The 17402-nt window shown below is 40.8% G+C and overlaps 1 protein-coding gene across 6 annotated transcripts in view; it reads right to left on the bottom strand.

Annotated features, from left to right (window-relative positions):
- Ptger3 (prostaglandin E receptor 3) overlaps positions 1-17402 on the bottom strand; it is a 144982-nt gene that overhangs the window by 90332 nt on the left and 37248 nt on the right. For 4 of the 6 annotated variants that reach the window (XM_039101758.2, XM_039101754.2, XM_006233535.5 and 1 more), the window contains 1 exon segment: positions 15936-16115. In XM_039101758.2, the coding sequence (XP_038957686.1) occupies positions 15936-16115 (180 nt within the window). 6 annotated transcript variants of the gene reach the window in all.

The raw sequence follows: 17402 nt of genomic DNA, 5'->3' as shown, positions 1-17402 counted from the left end.
TATGGTTCATTTTACCTCTCTTAGTATGAGGACCTCAGTTCAATTAGGGCTCACACGAAAAGCTGGTTTGAATGCACTGCTAAAGCCAGCACAGAGGAGGTAGAGAAGGGCAGATTCACCTCCATATCTATCCAGTCAGCCTAGCCAAATCAGCAAGATCCAAGCCAAGTGAGAGAGACCCTATGTCCAAACTAAACTGGATGACATCTGAAGACAACACCTGAGGCCGACCTCTGGTCTCTGAGTGCATGTGGTGTGGATGTCTACCCCACACAGATGAACCAGGACACAAGCACACCTACACAAGCACAGAAAGAGAACAATTTTATTGTTGATTTTGGGGGAAAAAAGGACAAGCCCAGCATGGTGGTCCACACCTTTAATCTCATAGGCAAAAGCAGGTGGATCTTTGTGAGCTTGAGGCCAGTCTGGTCTAAAAGAGAGAATTCCAGGACACTTAGGGCTACACAGAGAAACCATGACTCAAAACAAAAACAAAAACAAAAACAAAAACCTCAACCAAGAACCCATTCTGATTATGTAGGTATCAGTTCCCCAAAGACCTAAATCAAATGATTCATTCATTTCTATATTTAAAATCTGTCTCTCTCTGTCTCTCTCTGTCTCTCTCTGTCTCTCTCTGTCTCTCTCTCTGTCTCTCTCTCTGTCTCTCTCTCTCTCTCTCTCTCTCTGTCTCTCTCTCTCTCTCTCCCTCCCTCTCTCTCTCTCTCATACAAAAACACTTCAGACTTGGTAATGCTATGCAAAAAGAGAGGTGTTCTCAATGGGTTTATTCTATTAACCATATGAATCACACAGATAAATAAAAATGATCAGAATAAATAGTTAGCTAAGTTGGACTGAGTTCATATTCTTATGTGCATTTCACCGTGAAGAGAATCTGTCCTTGATATTGCTGACCACTAGGTGTTCTCATTTAACTACTGGACAATAATCACTGCAGCTCTTTAAATTTTTTTTTCTGTCCTTTTTGTATGAAACTACAAACTGGCTAATTGAGACAGAGCTACCATGCTATACTACCTTTGTGATGTGGCCCTGGTACAATGAGTTTAGCATCCCATAGAGCAGATGTGTCTCGGGGAAAAGGGTTATGGAAAAGGACTGCTAAGTTCAACTGCTAAATTCTAATCTTTTTTATTCACACCAATTCGTATTTGGTAGCCCCTCTATAACTGGTTTGTTTCATAGAATCCTGGAGTCCTGAATAGTAAGAAGCCTTTAAGAGCATTTGCCACCCCTCTGAGTTCCCTTCTGGTTGCCCAGCATTTGCAGAACACAGTTGGGGCCAAGTACCTTACTATGTCTTCAAGCACATACTTTTATCTTGGGCCACATCTGCTTGCCCTCTCTCTCTCTCTCTCTCTCTCTCTCTCTCTCTCTCTCTCTCTCTTTCTCTCTCTCTCTGTAGACATCAATTGGAGATCTCTCTGTAGCTACTTTCCACCTTTCACAGTATTGAAACACACCTGATTCTATGTGATTCTTTAATACACAGATACTCCATCTTGGCTCCATCAGGCTCAAGGAGAGACTTTCAAACACCAGCTTTTCAAGGGACGGTGATGGCTCATTCTGAGTGGCCTCTTGTAATTTTCCTCTGCTCTCTGCTTTTCTCCATTCACACTTGAATATATAGTGTAATTGTGAGGAAAATTAAATAAAGGGCTGTTTATATTTTGGTGAAAATATTAATGCTCTAGATAAAATTCATAAAAAACCGAGACTGTCTTAAAGAATCCAGTAATCTGAGGTCTGGAATGCGTGATGTAATCTTAAATCTGGAATGTGTGATGTAATCTCAAACTTGGATTGTGTGATGTAATCTTAAATCTGGAATGTGTGATGGCAAAGTTTAGTTCCCAGGGATGGAGCCCCATATTAACAATGTTCTGTATAGATATGTGGAGACTGAAGAAACCAAATAATCATGTATTCAATTGGTAATCCAAACATACACAAATCAAATATCCCCCACACATATCCCTTCCCTGTATAGTATCAAAACCACGGCAGAAATGGGGCCTTCAGGACCAAAGGATTGCTGAGAATCCAAATGCAAGGAGAAATGTGATTGTTTCTATCCCAGTCAAACACATTCAATGACCTCATGTTTTTCTCAAATGCAATATGTTCCAAAAACTTCATTGATAGTTCTGTCTGCTAATTACTCCATGACTAAAAGCACATAAAAATGATCTTATGTATATACAAAATATTTCTTTGCCCGGGTCTTGATAGGTCTGTTGGTGATTTTATACATGAAATAATGGTGACAAAAATACACCTGACTCCTCGTGATGTTTAGTGTTGGCCTGTGTGCCAGAGATTTGCCTCTCCGAAATACTCACAATCCCTATAAACTAGGATTCATGGATCTAGTGCCCCTTGGCCGAGGAAGGCAGTGAAGTGACAGGCACGCCATGCCAGTCTGTACCAGCTGATGCTGAGAAAGGTTCACATTGATGTGTCTCAGGTGAGCACGGCCAGCCTGAGCTCTGCAGAAGGAAGCTGATACAGGCACTTCTCTAAGACCTCTTTGGAGTTAGAGAAGCTTGAGAGAAGCTACACGGTCCCTTATCTCACAAAGACAGATTTAAACTTTAATTATAAACTAAGCATGGTGGTACATACTTGTAATCCCAGCACCTGGGAGGCTGAGGTAGGAGGGTCCCCAGTTCCAAGTCAGCCTGGGGTACACAGCAATAGTAAATAAACAAGTAAAATAGAACAAAACAAAGCTGTCAGATATGCTTATTTTGCCGTTTCCTATAATTTCTCCTACTTCCTATGGAGCTAGTCCACACCCTTCCTCTCTTACCCTGAGTGGGATGATGGGGCAAATTTTATACACTGGTGAATACACTTAGCCTTTGAAAACTGGACCACTTGTCTTCTAAGCCTTTCTTCAATGTTAACAATTTACAAAACTGAAACAACAAAGTGCTTATGCTGGCATTATTTCATGAAATGCTTATAAAAAATGTTTCCTTATATAAAATTTTTACATCCACTTATAGATAACCTCAAGATTTGAAAAGATGATGTTAACTTGATTAAGATCAGCCAATGAGTAAATTAACAGAGCTAATTTTTATGCTCCATGCTCTCAAATGCAACATGACATGGGGCAAGCCACGAGCCCTGGAGTCAGGAAGTCTCTCTCTCTCCACATGGCCATGTGGTATGATGGATCTCTCAGGTTAGTACCACTGCAGCTGTCACTTCATGCACTGTGGCTACTTCAGCAATTCTCCCTCCAGATGGGTGCCCCCTCTCTATTTTGTAAGACTTACATTATTTTCTTTAACCATCACAGCTGCCCTGTAAGGTAGATGCAAACATCTCACTTCTTCATACAAATGTTTACGAGCTCTTACACAGTTTCTTTCAAATACTCACATCTGGATCCCCAGACACATGTTCCCATAGCCCTGAAGTTTCTCTGGCTGAGACACTTCCCTTCCAAACACTTTCCCACCAATCAAGTTGGCATTCTGCTTGCTCTTGTCTCTAGGATATTCTCTCCCCAAAGGTTGTGCTGGGAAAATGGGAACAATATTAACTCTTAGTGGGCCTTTATTCAGAGAGACAGAGTACTGTCCTTTCTGCAAGGAAACCAAGAGATACGGTCTTTCCTTGCTACTTCAATTATTTAACCATGTCCTCATGAGATGAGGCCCATCAATTATTATATAATTTCAAAATCACATAATCACTGATAACTATTATGAAGACTTCTGGATGCCATACCCAATGTGAGCTTTGTAGAAGCTGGCCAGCACAGGGAAATCATCACTCATTTTCCCTGTGCAACTCATTTAATTTAGTTTAATTAACTCTAGGCTAGTAAAAGCAAAATTTTAAATAAATAAGAAATGTGTTGAAGCTGTTCTGAAGAAACTTCACCTGGTTCCAAGATGCCTGAGGACTGCATGTATATTGAAATACTCAAGATATCATTAAAAATGAGATCAAATATAGATTCCAGTATGCACCAATTTTCAACTCAGTAGCACTTTGGGTGGACTGCCTTTAGAATTCACTTAGCAACAAGAGCAGAATTTGAGGTTGGAGATGTTGAAAACAGTGGAGAATTTTTTTTTTAACTGTTCTAGTCGGTCAGAGCAGGGGAAGGAAGAGCTTTGCACTGAGGAGAGAAAACTAGAGATTAAAAGACTAGCACGAAGTAGATTCTCCCTGTTAAGCAACGGGAGAAGGAAAACCAAAAAGAGAGAGGAATTATTTGTTTCTCAAAACAAAAACAAACCCAAAACAAACAAACAAACAACAACAACAAAACAGTCTGCACCCAAAACTGCATCTTGCAAAGAGAGGGTAGAGCAAGTTTCAAGATCAGGCAGAAGGGACAATTTCCTGCCGACTGGGCTACAGGTTTTCCCGAGTCCCTTTGTAAATGAGAGGCAAACCCCTTTGCTTTTCAGCTTTTCTGAACGCCGCTCTCATGCTAAAAAACTGGAGAAGTAAAAAACTTAAGGGGCTGGGAGATGTGATCTTGAATAAACCACATTGTAACAAGCTTTTAGCTTCTGCAAAACCCACAGGCCTGGGCAGGAAGTGTCTGCCACTTCTGCCAACCGCTCGCCACCTCCAAGCCATCTCCCCTCCACTGTTCACTCATCTAACAAGGAAGAGCCTGGCTGTTTGCAGCACTGAGCACACGCACAGATTAGACATATGGTTAATACCAAGTTTTGATGAGAAGCTTGTTTTCTGGTCTAAGCAATCCTATTGAGAAAGCTGGCTCCTTGTAGCTGCTGAAGATGGGTCTGCCTCTCAAAATGTCTCAGTCTCAGTAGCACCGAAGTCTTCCTTAGGCAGAGCCTCTGTGGCGCCTTCAGAGGTGAACTTGGAGCTTCAGAAAATGCCTACAGCTATAATTCTTCGGTCAGGGATTATGTGATACTTAAGCTGAGAACAGGTGTGAAGCCCAGCCTGGCTCACATTCTGTATAACAGACATGGTTGGAGATTTACCTCTCATGAGCCTCTGAGTCCTCCTCAACAAATTTTGATGACAAGACCTACCTTGCGGTGCAGGCACAGGATCTGTGAGCCCGGTGAATAAGGACATCATGAAATGAAGTCTACGCTGTTGGTTGTTCTCATCTCGGGTTTGCTCACATTCACTTAAAGATACCCAGAAATCCTAAATTCTGTTCATCTGGGTTGTGTTTTGTGACCGAGTCTCACGGTCAATACGGGTTTCAACGTCGAGTCTATCTACCACCCAAGTGCCGTACATCACCGTGCCCAGTTGAGGGTTTGGCTCTTGACACATTCTACTAATCCATCAAAATGAGGAGTAATCTAAAACTTAAGGCGTGGGTCTGAGTCTACAGAGCAGGGAGTCCAATAAAGGCAGGAGAAAGCATTAAAATTGTTTTCTACCTACAAAGAGGAAATAAAGGCGTAGAGAGCCAAGGTCAGCATGCAGTGTTCAGTAATGGTGGAACAAGGCAAGCAACATACACATTAGTTAGAAACATGCTAATGAAAATATGCCAAGACAGAGGCCGAGAGAGAAGCCATCTCCTAGCAGTGTGGAGGTATGATGAGTCTTTGGCATTATTTGACTTTTTAAAACAACACTTTATTGGCACATTCATTGCACATAGTGAAGGGCTTTAGAAACATAATCTCAGGTACATCAAGAACTTTGATCACATTTATCATACAACATCCCCCCTTTTCTCTGTTTTTTTTTAAATATATATTTTCACCAAAAAATAAAATTTTAAGAAAAAAAACTTGTTTAGAAAAACTACACAGTTGAGTTATAAAAGAGACCAAGAAGCTCTTAATTTTTTCAGTGTGAAGGTGGTGCACATATGTATCAAGCCCATATTTCACAAATAAGACCAAAAGAAATGAAGCATTCTTTGTAAATCATGTGTCCCATCTGGGTCAGGGACCAGCCTGCTAAGAGTGCTTGAGTGTACCCAATGACAGTGTGGGTGCCTAATACTGAGGCAGAAGCTGTCTGGATAGCTCAAGATGGGAACAGCCAAGTTAGTTTCCTGATGGTGTTCTGCTAATGAACAAGAATGGCATAATAATAGCAAACTCCAGAATAGCATGTTGAGACTTTTGGAGTTCGCTTGCCCTAAGAATCTTAGGTTGGCTGGAAATCTAAGTTCAGAAAAAAAAATCTGTTGATTTATCAAGAACAAATAACTAACTAGAAACTAGCCAGCCTGGCTTCTGCACTTGATATCCTAACTCCTTGTCCAGCATAGAGGACTCCCTCTTTTACTTCTTCTAGCAAGAACTTAGAAAGCATTTTTGTGAAATGACTTTGTTCGAAGAATAAGTAATAATAGTTTAAATTATTAATTACCTACAGATTGTATCAGGAATATCAGCTGGCACAGGCAAAGCTGTTGATAAGCCAGCCCTAATTAGGAATGTACAGCACTTAAGCTATTAATCGTTCTTGGCCATATATTAACATTTCAACAATTATTTTCAGCAAGAATTACTTTTGTCTCCATAGTTTTGAAAATTGCAATGTTAGGGAAAAGCTTTCAATGGCCAGTAAATAGCAGAACTAGGTGACAATAGGCAATCCCTTTTCTCCAAAAGTGAAGTCTTGGTGAATCTTCCCCAAACCACTGACCCTTTGAGAATCCCCATGTGATGTTGTAAAGATACTCCCACAGCAGTGCAAGTCTACACACGTGTCACATGCAGCCTACTTCCACATTAGAAAGCAAGTTCTAATTTATGGATTTTTTGAAGGCTCTAAGGTTTCATGTCCATCTTCATTGAGGAAGCAGAGAGCAAGGCAGAGATCAATTTCACAAAGCACTCCATCCTTCCCCCAGAGAAACTCAGACCATAAACCACGGTGCACCTCCTTTTGAAGGCAACAGCACACCGTGCAAGGGTGTGTGCCGTGCACTCCTGTGCAAAGGTTGGGTCAGCTGGGTCATCACTGCCATCTGCATTTTTCATCTTTGTTTCTTTTTTCCTTTTTAAGACAGGGTTTCTCTGTGTAGGCCCAGCTGTCCTAGAACTTGCTCTGTAGACCAGGCTGGCTTTATAGAAATCTGCCTGCCTCGGCTTCCTGAATGCTGGGATTAAAAGCATGAATGACCATACCTGGCTGCCATCTGCATTTTAAATAGCAATGCAGTCTGAGCTCATGCAGAACTAGGGATAGATTTGTGTCACATTCTAATCATTAGCTTGTTTGTATGTGGACGGCACTCAGAGTTCGGGCTGTGTTTCTTCTAAACTCTGAATATAATTTTAAGTCTCCTCTTGCTGGCTCAGCACAAAGAGAAGCAAAACAATCCTCTTTCTGTTAAGACAAATGAGTCGTTGGGTAACTTTTGCTTTAAAAACTTGTTTTAGATGGACTGAGTGTGGTGGCACACACCTTTAATCCCAGCTCTCAAGAGGGAGAGGCAGGTGGATCTCAGCTCAAGACCAGCCTGGTCTACAAAGATAGTTCCAGGACAGCCAGGGCCACATAGAGAAACCAAAACCAACCAACAAATCAACTAAACAGACAAACATATAAATAAAAAATAGGGGAAAAAAGAGTTGTTTCGGGGAATACCTATTTAGTGCAGCAATTGCCCAGAAAGCACAAGGTTCTGTATTTTGTTCCTGTCCTGTTTAGAGTGAGAAATGACCATTCCTTATCACTAGGTTGGGTCACATTATGTCTTGCCATCATGCAATGACAGTTTTTAAAGTGACAGTAGTGTGGTGAAGTCACCTTACCCTGTCACATATCCTATCTGTTCCCATAGGTCTGAAGGGAGATGTCAAGGAGTGTGGCTGTTTACTGGGAAGTAAACACATAGACTTAGTTATGTCTTCAGCTTTCAGCATTTTTTTTAAATGAAAGACTTACTCAATTTCTGACCCATGAAGAAAGTCAGTAAGAGTCCCTAACCTGTGTCCACCAACTCCCGAGGGAGTCCTAGATGAACTTGGTGGTGGTAGGTGGTAAGGGTGAGAGCTGTGCTTTATCTGACACATCACAGAGAGAGAGGTCTAGGCACTGTGCACAAGAAGGGGATCAAACATACTATTAAAGCATTTGGTAAACAACTCTGTGTCTAAGGAATCCAGCCTGGTAGGTTCATCCTGAGATATTTCCTCAATATCCACTGGCTATGATACAATCATCTGAGGAGGAAATGCATGTTCTATGGTCATCTCTCACACACACCAGGAAGATGAAAGACCCTTTAAAGAAAAGCTCTACAAGGCACCTGCCAGGGAATGTGTCCTTAATTACAGAGAATTAAAACACAGAAAGAGACTCCCATTAGCAATCCCTCGTAGAGACACCAGAATAGATGTCGGGGCGTCAGTAGAAAGAGAATACTCCTGAGAGAGTGCACCTCCCCTTCTATGAATAGGCTTATGAGCTTACAGAAGCTGGTCAGGCCACTGTGACCCAGGCATTATTGTCATGGTAGTGCTGCACTCTGTAGCCACACACACACATTCCAGGCCTGACATCAATGACACAGACCCACCTGCATTTGTGGCCCCTTTTCTGAAATCACATGTTTGCGGACCAACATGTCTACCTGTCAAAGTCTGAGACAATTTTTCTTGTCCTCATTTAGGACATATTCCTGGCATACAGTGAGTAAAGGCTAAGATGCTGTATCTATCTTTATCTCTATCATCTTTACCGTCTATATCTAAACCCCTATCATCTATACCATCTATATCTATATCATATATCAAATATCAAGTATCATATCTATATCTATCATCTATACCATCTATACCTATATCTATACCTATCATCTATACTGTCTATATCTATATCATATATCACTTAACATCTATCATTTATACCATCTATATCTATCATCTATACCATTTATATCTATATCATATATCTATATATCATTTATGCCATCTAATCTATATCACATATCATATATCTATCATCTATACATCTATATCTATAGCTATACCTATCATCTATACATCTATATCTATGTCATATATCATATATTACATATCTATATCTATACCTATCATCTATACCATCTATATCTATATCAGATATCTATATCTTTATCTATCATCTATACCATTTATTCTATAGCTATCATCTATACCATCTATATCTATATCTATCTCCAAGTGTATTTGCAGTGCCAAGAAGAGTAGCTGGTCACTTCTGCTCAAGAGTAAGAGAGAGGTGGATGGAAGGTTAGGTCAGCCGTAAGAGTAATTAGAAAGCTGTGAGGTTCTGGAGAAGTGAGGTGAAAGGTCTTCTAATGTCCTCCGTCCAGGTTAGTAGTTTCCTTTCTCCAAAACACAATAAAATATCACCCATCGATTCACAGTGCCACCCATAACCCTGTGATTTTGTAGCTCTGATGGAATTGACTCCCTTTCTCCTACTGTATTGTAAATGCAAAGTATGTGTCTGTGCATATGTTTGTGTGTGATTATAAGTGCAGTAGATTGGAAGTGTGAAGTGTGAACTGCATACTATTTGTTTAGTGTGTGTGATAATGTCTTTGTGTATGTGTCTGTGTTTATGTGTCTATGCCTGTGTTTATCTGTGTTTATGTCTTTATGTGATTGTAAGTGCACTAGATTGTAAGTGCAATGTATGAACTACAGATTATCTGTTTAGCCTGTGTGTCTGTGTGAATGTATATATGTGTGTGTGTGTGTGTGTGTGTGTGTGTGTGTGTGTGTGTGATTGTAAGTGCACTGGATTTTAAATGCAAAGTGTAAACTACACATTATTTGTTCGGTGTGTATGTGATAGTGTCTTTGTATGTATGCATCTGTTTGTGTATGCTTGTATATGTATGTGTCTCTGTGTTTACGTGTTTATATGTATGTCTATGTGTGTATCTCTGTATGTGTATATGTTTCTGTGTGATTGTAAGTGCATTAGATTGTAAGTTCAAATAATAAGTGCATGTTATTTATTGTGTATGTGTCTGTGTGTATCTGTGTGTGTTTCTATGTATGTCTGTATGTGAGTGTCTGTATGTGCATGTGTCTGTGTGTGCCTATCTGTGTGTGTGTGTGTGTGTGTGCTTATACGTACCCCTCTGTGTGTGTATGTGTCTGTGTCTGTCTATCTGTCTGTCCTTCTGCCTGTCTGTGTGAGTGTATATATGTACCAGGGCTGCATGTAGAGGTCTGAGGATACCCTCCTAGACTTGGTTCCTCTCTCTATTATGTGAATCTCCAGGACCCAACCCAGGTTATTAAGCTTAGCAGCAGATACCTTGACTGCTCAGTCATTTCACTGGGTCTCACAAAGCTCCAGGTTTAAAAAAACGAATCCTGATGTTTTATCTCCTACCAGACAGAGGTAGAACCCGGTACACAAAGTTGCAGAGAGAAGAACAGAGCTGAGGAACTGGCTTGGACTCCACGCCTGTGTCAGCTGCACTGCATTCACCCAGCAGCTATCAGCAAGCACCAGGTCATGAAGAACAATTGACTCTGCCTGCTCAGGACACAAACACAGGGGCATCGCACGCCACAGCCCGCAGGTTTCCCATCACTGTGGCGGGGATTTCTAGTCAGACATACCCACTCTGGCTACAATGACTTTCCCTGAAGTTGTGCATAATTAAGAACGTGATCCTGGCCTTACAACTCCCATGGGAGAGGAAAAGAAAAGAGACTTTGTCCTAGAAGCCTTTTCTTAGGAGGAAGGCAGGTAAGCTCAGCGCACTAGTTTTAATATGTCTGGATTTGCAGAGCAGGGGAGGGGTGGAGCCTGGCCATCACCACCACAAGAATCCAACACTGGGGCCTGATGGTCAAAGGTCTCTGATAGCTCAGGCACCAGTGGTAGATTACACCAGAATCCACAAGAGCAAGGAAAAAGTTTAATGTATGAATGGGGTTTTGCATTAAAAACAGCAATCTGGAGAGAGGCAGCATGCTGAAAATGCAGACCAAGAGGCTCTCCACAGTGGAGAGAATCAGTGACTTCCTGCATGGGGTTACAGAGTCAGAATCGAAACAGTACAGTTGTTCCAAACAGGACAGGGCTGTTGCTAGACACGGGGCTTTTATTTGACCAAGTGCAGCAAGTAGGAGGTCAGCAAGACGCTTAATACCATTGTGAGCAAAATATCCCCAACAAGAAAACATTCCTGAGATCGGGAAATAAAAACAGGGACATTTCATATCATTTGCTTTATTTTTCATTGACAGACGACATAAATAACAGACATTTATTACATACACAGAGAAGCTGTCCTCGGATGCCATCAGAATTCTGATGCACATCTTATACATTCATTCTTTGACTACACAGTATTGAGTATCAGCCTATAGAACACATGGCAGTTATATTTAAATACACTGCAAAGAAATACCCACAAAGCTTTACACGAGACGGCAAAAACACACTTTCCTACATGGCCAAGCAAGTGGGGACAAAGCAGTGAGCAGGAGAGGTAGAGGACTTCCTGCTCTGAGCAACTGAGTGGGGCTTAAAGTGCAGGTGCAGCTAGTACCTCACCCCAGAGGGTGGGGTTCCTGTCTGTTAGCTGTGAGCAGCCTACAGTAATTAATGTGACAATAGATTAAGTGTCTCTCTCCCTCTCTCTCTCTCTCTCTCTTTCTCTCTCTCTCTCTCTCTCTCTCTCTCTCTCTCTCTCTCTCTCTCTCTCTCTCTCTGTGCGTGTGTGTGTGTGTGTGTGTGTGTTATTATCTAAGTGAATGTGTATTTACCATTTCTTTTATGAAAACGAACCCCACACTGTTTGTCTCCCTGGTAAGTAGTATCTCCAGTTAAATGAGGCCCCTCCCTGCCTCTGCTTCTGAGTTCTGTCTTAGAGGACCAGGGATTTAAACAGGTTGCAGTGGACACAGTCTTCCCTACCATGTTCTCCACCTCATCCAGTGTACACGCACATAGCCGTCCTTTCTAAAACACCAAGAACCTTGAATTGCGTGAGTCTCCCCTAGCTTCTCAATAAACACTGATTTTTTTTTTCTCCAGAATCTGAAAACTAACTACACAAGGAAATTATTTTCAAATGGCTGCTCAGTTTTGGTGCTTGGCTATATACACTGTCCCAAAACCTGCTGACTTTAAAAGATACATATACTTTAAATCTAAAGCACTTCACACAAGAATCCAGAGATTCACAATCAAAAGGGGACACTGATGTGGAATTCTCCAAAATACTCAAAAAGCATGATTTGTTTTGATTTTTTTCTGGGAGATTTCTTTCTTTCCTTCATAATAAAATTGCTCCATTGAGGCTGACTAGAAACGAACAATGCAAGCCTAGTCAACAACAAATATTTCTGTTCTCTGTTTTCTCTGAGAGGACAGGCGGGCGGGGTGAGGAAGGTAGTGGGGGTAAATCAGTTTCAAAGGTGGGTGTAGAAAGCCAGCCCACAGGCTATTTAAAGTTTAGGACACACAGCTGGCAGGTGAGAAGCTCTGAAAATAATATTCTTTGTCTCAGTGGAACTCAGACAGGTAGCCATCATGATGTACACGGTGGAACTGTCTTTGCAGAGAATGCTCTCTCCTTATGGTATCACGCTGTAATGCTGAGAGTTAAATGTTCACATGGTATCACATGGTCTTTACCTTAGTGATCGTAAAGCATGGTTCATAAAAGGTTTACTTAATTCTCTGGTTTGTGCTTCATTGGCTAATACCAACTACTTCCCTGGGTTGACTTTTGAATTTTGTAATACGTTCATACATAATACTGTGAAAATGTCAGCAGTAGCTTAACGCCTATCAGCACTTTGTTACAACACAGAAAACACATCTCTCGTCTTAATCAGAGATGCACAATTTTTAGACATTTATGTATATTTCAATTTTGACATGTTTTAATTTTAAAAATATCACAAAACAAACATCAAATAAGGATCTGTGATACTGTGTCGCAGTCTAAGGCTGGGTGGATAAAACACATTTTAATTATTCTAGTTAAGCTATTCCAGTATTTGCAGCAACAAACGCTTTGCTGGTGGCTTAACACTCTTCCCTATATCATGTGCAGCTTCAGAGTGCTTTTGTAGTTAACTGGCAACACACTTGACAATGAATTTAGAAGAGCTATACCTCCATTGCTGGTTTGATCTCAGCCCAAAGGAGCTATTGAATAATTGAATCATTTTTTATGCTGGGAAAACCTGAAAGCCAGTCACTAATTTGGGACCTCCAATCAATAAAACTGTGAGAACTGTTGATTAAATAATCAATGGATTTCAAATCTTCAAGCACCAGGATGCTGCCAAGGTGCCACCACTTTGCGGCCTGCCTGTGAGTTTTAAGTCTCACCATTAACTTATGGGACATTGTATAGTTTTCGGTAACTTTGTCAGGAGATCTTTTATGAAATAAAGAAGAATTATGCAAAAAATATACGCCTTTCATTTCAGAATAGTTTAAGCCTGTTGAGATTAAATGTTTATTTAAAATGCCTGAGTATACGGCATTAGGCAAATTTGATAAATTGCACTGTTTTGTTGCTGTGATTGTTTTCTGAGATGTTCTCTGAGATGTCTCTGTGTTGCCTGGCTGGCACACCCCTGAATGCTCGCCATCCAACACTGAGACTTTGGGGACTTTTACTTCTCATCAAGTTTTCCTGAACTCCCCAATGGCTTTTCGGGTAACACAACTCACAATTTCTTCCCTTGCTGCCTCCTTTAAAGTTTGTTCAAAAGTAGCCATCCATTCACTCCTACCACATAATCCCTGGACAGGAACTGATTTCGTAGCCTAGGATAAGTTTAAACCTTGATGAGAACTGATGTTCTTTTCAGAGTGACTCCCTTGACCAGTTGGAACTATATCCTTTAGATTATTAACAGAAATGACACCCTGCTGGAAAACAGCACAGCCAATGCCTCTAAAGGCAGATCTCTGTTTACTCCACTAAATAAGAAGTCATCTGATTTACAAGTTGGGTGATCTGAAAAAAAAATGTGTCAAAAGCAGAAGTGTTGGCAGAATCTCATTCACTCATTCATTGAACGATGTTTATTGGAAAGTCCTATATTCCAGATGCTAGAGTGGGTGTGGGAAGAAGTAACAAAATTACACCACTCAAACCCAGTTGTATTTTTACCGGATCACGGGAGGGCTCAGAACCCCTCCGAAGCAAAGCCTCTTTGTTATAAGGTCATTTAAGCATTGGGGGAGGAGAGTTTTATCCTATACTCTATAAAGCATATGAAAGGGAGTTTTTTATAACAGGGTTAGTATAGGTTTATTCTTGTCTTTATTTTCACATCCGAATTATGGAGACACTCTGGATGGTGACAGTGCCTCCATCAGCCTTTAAATTCTGACTTGGGGGGTTGGGGATTTAGCTCAGTGGTAGAGCGCTTGCCTAGCAAGTGCAAGGCCCTGGGTTCGGTCCCCAGCTCAGAAAAAAAAGAAAAGAAAAAAAATTCTGACTTGGTTTGACCTGATTATTTAGATTGATTAGCCGAACTGTCCTAGGCCAGTGAGCACAATTAATCTAACAGACACAACGTGACAGTTACAGTCAACCTCATCCAAACTGGTACTAATCATAAGAAAATGCCATTATATAAGAAGCAGACAGAAATCTTCAGCTTTGAAGAAACTAGGAAGCAATAAATTATACATCAGAACCTTCACATTAATTATTAATGAACTTGCAGAAAGGAGGGTGCCAAAGAATAAAGACAGTATCTCAGGGGGTCCTGAAGGAACACAATGTTTGTGGGGTAACTTTTAAGCCCTTGAATCCCAAAGCTTCTGCTTGTAATCTACCTGTGAGACAAGGAGACATCAAACCAAAGTGTCAAGCCTGTGCACTTGTTTGTAAGCTGGGTGAAAAGCAAGCCTGGCCACAGAGCTGAGGTGAGAGAGAGTGCTAGCCCAAGGGCAGGGAAAAGGCTGAAAAGTCATCATTAATACTCCTGTCTTACAAGGAAGCCAGACTATGGTAAATCTTTATTTAGTTTCTAAGTTTCTATTTGTTCTAGAATAAGAGCTGGTCTTCAAAGACCAGAGAACACTGGGAACGGGACTAACCCTCAGTTCCCAATCCAGCCTTCAGGAAGCATTCTGAAATATGGTTCATGACTCTCATAGATCAGTTAGGACTTTCCTCCAGGCTTCTAAGAATGCAAAATGTATTCAAAGGAAAGAACATTCCAAAACAATGGGTAGACATACACTGTCTTACTTGCAGCCAAGTGGAGTTATATCTTTTTAATTAAAGAATAAACTTCCATACCAACCCAACCAAAGTTAAGTTTTGTAAGGCTATGAGCTGATAATCTATTGAACAGTATCTGAATAACATCAAGATAATAAATATGTGGATACATTATACATTTTTTTTAAAAACCCAATTAGATGCTTTAAATTTTGAATAGAAAAAGAGTGTCAGAAAAGTAACAGAGACGATGGTGAAAGAGAACATGACCAATGTCCTCAGACAAGACAAATTGCTGTGGCCTCATCTCCTGCCCACGGGTTTACACCCCCAACTCCCCACACAATGTGCTGGGAAAGCAACCACCCTTACCCCCCAAGCACCTCAAGGTCGTTTATCAGTGTTTCATCACATAAATAACCCCATATTCAGCTAACACTGGCAGAGACTCAAAATGCTAGACTGTTATTAACAGATTTTCCTTTGTTTGTATTTCTGGACTTTGGCACAGAAAGGATTATCTATGTTCCTCAGACCATCTAGCTTTATATCAAAAATTCCACTCCACCACATAAACAGCAGCATACCAGAGATGCCTCGGTCCATAAGGGTTAGAGACATTGGCTGCAAAAGCTGTGTCTAAGCTCATTGGCTCTGTTCTCTTTCATGGCCCTGGCTGTACTACTTCATTAGACAAGGAGATGGCCTGCCCTTTCTGTTGGTCACTAGAGCAGCTGGAGACAGCGTTTGCTACCTGGCAGAACTTTCGAAGAAGGATCTTTCTTAGCAGCAGATAAACCCAGGGATCCAAGATCTGGTTCAGCGAAGCCAGGCGAACGGCGATTAGGAAGGAATTGCACTCCTTCTCCTTTCCCATCTGCGTCTTGCATTGCTCTACTGACATCTGATTGAAGATCATTTTCAGCATCATTATCTATGGAAGAAGCGCAAAGAGTTGTTGGCAAAGCTTGACAAGGTCACGCACATCTCTGCAGAGCAAGAGCCCACCCGGCGCAGACTGTGTTTTCATGAGCTCACTGCTGCTCTCTGAGTGTTGATCCAGACACTGTAACATATTGCTGCTCTGAGTTGAGCCTGTTCTATGGATTTCCCCACATTTTGGGAGATTTGACAGGAAATAGTCTTGTTTTCTTTAAAAAAAAAAAGTGGGCTATAGTTTCTTGGCTTTTGAAATTTAAAAAGCCTGAATATAACACATCTCAAAATTAGCCAAATTCACCAGGTAGGCTGGCACCCAAATGAGACCTACTACTTCAGCAATAATGACGTGAGGACACACTAAGTATAAATTCCAGTAATTCTAAGTGTAATCTATTGTTGAATAAAGATGTAGAAGAAAGGGGGAAAATCAACCACATTATTATGATTCCCATCAGTGGGTTTTGTTTCTCTAGTATGGGTACTGTGGGGAGATATTCATACACGTTTAGTAGATATAAGGGCTGGGACCATTACCACTTCCCTTTTACAATTTCAAAAACCATAATTTAGTGATGTGAAATGGCTCAGCCAAATTCAAACGTAAGTTTATTAAAACTACAAGTTGTGTGGTTGCAGAGATGGCTCAGAGGTTGAGAACGCTGGATGCTCTTCCAGAAGACTTGAGCTTGGTACTCAGCAGTGCACACATGGCAGCTCACAACTATCTGTAACTCCAGTTCCAGAGGATCGAATGTCTTCTTCTCTGGTCTCTGAAGGTAACACACACACATACACACACACACATACACACATACACACACACACACACGGTGCACATACATACATTTAGGCAAAACATATTCGTATGAAGTAGATATAAAATTTTTCACATAGATAAAAAACTTCATCATACAAGCTACTTTATTTTTCATCTCTTTGTGTGTGGGTGTGGGTGTCTCCATTTCCATGGTAAAACAAACTCCAGAATAGTGGGTATTTGGTGCTATTCCCCATCTAGTGTAGTCCCAGGGTCTAAAGTCTAGACTATTTAGCAGATAGCAGGCAAATATTTGGCAAGTGTTTATATTTGAAGGACTATAATATAGGGTATATATATTAATGCAATACCATGTGTCATACGTGTGGCATATAATAGGTATACGTGGGTAAATATCTGTTTCTTTCATGTAAAGAAAAACAAAATAGGTCTTAAGCATATAAAAAGATGTTCAAAATCATTAGATGTTCAAAATCATCAGAAGAACAGCAACAGTGGAGG

Source organism: Rattus norvegicus, chromosome 2 (assembly GCF_036323735.1).
Source record: "Rattus norvegicus strain BN/NHsdMcwi chromosome 2, GRCr8, whole genome shotgun sequence".
Lineage (NCBI taxonomy): Eukaryota > Metazoa > Chordata > Mammalia > Rodentia > Muridae > Rattus > Rattus norvegicus.
The sequence above is the reverse complement of the archived record's forward strand: the minus strand, read 5'-3'. Positions and strand labels throughout refer to the sequence as shown.